This window comes from Parasteatoda tepidariorum, chromosome X2 (genome assembly GCF_043381705.1).
Source record: "Parasteatoda tepidariorum isolate YZ-2023 chromosome X2, CAS_Ptep_4.0, whole genome shotgun sequence".
In the NCBI taxonomy this organism is placed as follows: Eukaryota; Metazoa; Arthropoda; class Arachnida; order Araneae; family Theridiidae; genus Parasteatoda; species Parasteatoda tepidariorum.
Window position 1 is genome coordinate 27,792,661 of NC_092215.1, and position 4,572 is coordinate 27,797,232.

The following is a 4,572-nucleotide window of genomic DNA, read 5'->3' on the forward strand; positions in this document are numbered from 1 at the left end:
ACATAAAATTAAGATAGAAGCAAGGTCAGACAAACCAGAAATGGTGCAAATCAGAATACAGTCTTGTATACGGTTAAAAACAAATTTTGTGATGACAATTAAAATATACTTTATAGTTGTTCCACTTAATAAATATGAACTGTTATTTAAGAAAAGACAATTAGGTATTTATAAGCTATTTTATATACTATTTATAAGAAGAAATGACAATGATCAGGAATTACCCCAGTGGTCAATAATTACCCCATGTGTAGGGGGCAACATTTGATTTAGTTTCCTATAATCAATTATAATGTTAACAGTAGATGTGAAACAATTAAACAAAAGCTTACACTACTTTCATATTAAAGAAAAAGAAAGTGACTCAAAATATTTATTATTAAGAGAAGAAGGTGGATCTTTGCAGAAATGTGTACATTTTTAAACCCATCTTTGAAATGGAAAATACAGAAAGCAGTTTAAAAGATACTTATTTTGTTAGATTAAACAAAAAATTATTATTAAGTAAATGTAGTTATACCTTAGTAAAGTGTACAAGCATTCTTGTCCATGTCTTAAATTTAAAAAAAAAAAAAAATTTGAAATAAAACTTAGGTGATCATTATTTACCCCAGAAATAGAGTGATCGTGAATTACCCCGGGTCACCCTAGGTAATATAGACATCTCCATAGCAGGGTTCGGTTTTTATGAGTTGAAACCATGGGAAAACCTGGTAAATACTATTAGCCCTTGTTTATTTATTTACAGATATACTTGTTTGTTACTTATAACTAATGGGAAAATATATTAATTTCATACTGTAAGATAATTACACATTTATATACATATATCTGTGGTTAAGTAACTATTCAACAAATAATATGATGTAAGCTGTCTCTTAAATTACAATTGAAAAGTATGCATTATAGTCTACTTACATACAATATTCAACAAAGTCTGCTTAAGTACAATATTCTGCTTACATACAATATTCAGCATACATACAATAATCAGCAATATTTGACTTCACCAATGACACTGAATGTTTATCTCAATAGTTAGCAATTAAAATAGAAAATAATCAACGCGATCAATTATGATCGACAAAAGGTACATGCTTTTGAAAAGTTCAGCAGAATTCTCAAGATGGTTAAAAACCATGGTAAATGCTGATAAAAACCATGGTAAATACTGGTTTGGTCAACATTACATTATGGAGTCATTTGTGCGTTTAAGCTCATTGATGGTTAACTAAAAAAATGCACAACAATAATGACTATAAAATTGCGTAGTACACATATATGTGATAAACATATACACTTTATAGAATTCAAAATGAAGAACAAAAATAATCTAAACTACAGCAAATTATAAATTTAATTTTACACTATAAAAGTCCTGTTTTTTAGCTTATTCTTAAACAAACAAGTGTGTTGTCATACAACTATATGAAAGTATTACAAACGTTGGCTAATAACAGGGAAGTTTTAAATTGTAAATACAAATTAATTCCGGCAGCTCACTTTTACCATATAAATGCGTCCAGAATTGACTCATTTTGAGATAAATACTTTCTTATCTCGTACTCAAAATAAGTCGACACATAAAAGGATGAAATGAATTTTACCTTTGAAGATGTCATTTTTATTTTCAATTTTATCACGAGATCTCGCTTATGTTTTCTATCAAAAATAATTTAAATTTCGTAATGATGATAGACACTTACAACTTATATACAATTTATAAAAATCTTTTATCTTTCATTACAATTTAAATGAAGGCACAACCAAATTCTTAGCAAGCTATCATTTCATGAAAAATTACAGAAGCACTCGGTCAAGCATTAGCGGTCATTTTAGTCTTTATTTACTTTACGTAAAATATAAATCTGGAAAGTTTTCGACCACTTTTTTCTGCTTAGATCAAGATTTAAATGCTTTTGCAAAAACGTCTGGCAGCCGACCAAAATAGACAAATTTCATTGGTTAATTCTATTGTTATTCGCATCGCGACCGTAATAGCATCGTTATCGTTATGGATTTGGCTACTTCAGCACTTTTGAATATTTCATGTGGTCTCGACCATAGAGTTGAAATAGTAGGTAGAGGAACCAAGTTCGCTTTATTCCTTCCGAAAAGACACGCCACAGATAGCAAGCAAAGAGTTACAATCACGTGATGGAAAAAGTGCAATACTTGGCGCAGTATCACAAATGTTGGCGCACTAAGTTTTTAAACAGCTTTATTTCGATATTACCGATGCGCAAATAATCGGAGCATTTGAAAGAGAGAAAAAAAATATTTTCGTTAATCATATTTCTTTAATATTATTAAATGGGTTTTTAAAACATGAGGAGTTTTTTTTCTCTTAACAAATAATTTTTAATTAAAGTACTGCCTTTATTTAAAAAAATTCAGTAGTTCTCGTCTGTACCCTTAACACTATTCCTTAAAATTTATTCATTATATAAAAATAAAAAACGATATTCTGCATCACTTATATTTATTACTATATTCAGAAATTTTTTTTTTAAATGTTTTTATTGCAAAGACCTATTTTAAAAAAAAAAATTACTAATATATATTGTAATAACTATTGTTATTTTTTTAAAAAAAAATAATAACTTCGATACAAAAATCAGGATTTTTTTTAAATCTACCAGGGCTTAAAATGTGAATTTGAAAATGTTGCCCTTCTTTTTTAATGAAACACAAGTTCGTTTAAAAAATTAATTTAATCTTTACGTTTTAAAAGTTTTATCACTGTTAGATAAAACAAATTGTAAAATTAAACAGATTGTCTGAAAAAAGTTCGATGCTTAGAAATAACGTTAATGTTGCAACACTTTTATCATTTTTATTTATGCTCACCAAGAGACTGCTCGAGAGGTAATATCAAATTTCGGGAAAAATAGCTTCGGGGAAAATAAAACCCGTTTTTAGTAGAACAGATTAGTTAGAAAACATATTTTTGATTAAATTTAATTACGTTTAGAATTTTATTTATATATTGAATACATTAAATTATTTATACAATAAAGATTATTTACATTATTAATTTAGAATTTTGACTTCTTTTTTTCCTGACACTTAAAATAGATATTTTCAAAAATGAACTGCTGTTGCATTTTAGCTTAATACTCAACAATTTGTCTAAATATGAAATTAAATATTTATTCTAATATAAAAGTTTTCAGCTCCGTATAGAGAAAAATATAAGATTAAAAGCATTAAACTAATCAAAGAAAATAATAAAAGAGTTTAATTAGAAATTTTACTTTGTACTTCATGTACAATCTAATTCCATAAATTACTAGGAAGTTTGAATTGTACACACAAAGAGACTAGTAGAAAAGCTTTCGAAATTTAAACAAAAAATACTTAAATAAAGGAGAAAGCAATTAGAATTTTTACTTTGTACTAAATGTAGATTGAAACTAATGACGAACTTATAATTAAAATATCTTACTTTTATTTGTGATAGAAATTGCAATTTATGCAACTTTTTATGAGGTTAATTTATGCAACTATTATAGGTCAATGTATATTTAATAATTTTTATACAGAAAACCAGTAACTTAAAAAGTAACAGTTAAAAATATTTTACTTTACAAATAAAAGAACCATAATCATTTTATGGACATTAAGAAAATTACAATGCCCATCCATGAAAAATGTAATTTTTTTAAAAATAGTAAGTGCATTTAAAACTATATCCTTTAGCCAGCTGCAAATTAACTATATACAATCTATATAAAGGTAAAAACAGTTGAAATTTTACAAGAAAGGTTCACGACCAGCTGTTAGCCTTGGCCGTCTGAGCAGTTTATTCCATACCAATGCATAACATGCACTAATTTACTGCACTAATTTACTCCTATACAACTTAGCTACTTCTATGTTATGTTTTCTAAATTTGTTGCACTAAATCAAACTAATTCTACGCTTTAATATACTAGTAAAATAAAGTATTTCCAATATAGCAACTATTTTTAAATAAAAAGAAGATAAACAAGTACTTAATGATTATATTAAATATACCTTAATTTATTTTCTAAATAGTACATAATTTGTATTCATTTCATGTATAGTAACAGAATTATATAATTTTATTAAAAATTAACACTAAAACTACTATACACAATTTTATATTTAAATACTAAAAATATTTCATAGAATTAAATTATTCATCAAACATATAAGAATACACAAATAATTTGGTTTTTAGGCATTCCTATGTAATTTAAAAAACACAACTTCTTATGTACCATATTTTTTATTTAAACATATATATTTAAAGGAAACATTTTAGAACAAGATAAATGTTGGGTTTTAGTAATCAAGAGGTAAAGATATACAAAATCTTCAGAATATACAGAAATGATATCGACATTTAAAGAGAACTAAAACAAAACCGAAAGTTTACTCAACTGTTCCTTGGCGCTAAAGTATCTCGCCAAGGAAGCCAACAAAGCTTTGCAGCTATTTCAGCTAAAAATAGAGTATATATTGAAATATACTTAAACATTATAAGTTTAAAGTTTAAGAAACAATAAAAACTTATGTTAAATGCAAAAAAAGTGAGCAAAAACG

General features: G+C 26.2%; 1 protein-coding gene across 1 annotated transcript in view; it reads right to left on the reverse strand.

Moving 5' to 3' along the window:
- LOC107439019 (MICOS subunit 26/27) overlaps positions 1-2,054 on the reverse strand; it is a 25,125-nt gene extending 23,071 nt beyond the window's left edge. The window contains exon 1 of the mRNA XM_016051475.3: positions 1,608-2,054. Coding sequence (XP_015906961.1) covers positions 1,608-1,622 — 15 coding nt within the window. The 5' untranslated portion in view covers positions 1,623-2,054. The remainder of the gene's footprint in view (positions 1-1,607) is intronic.
- Between the last annotated feature and the right edge of the window lie 2,518 nt (positions 2,055-4,572).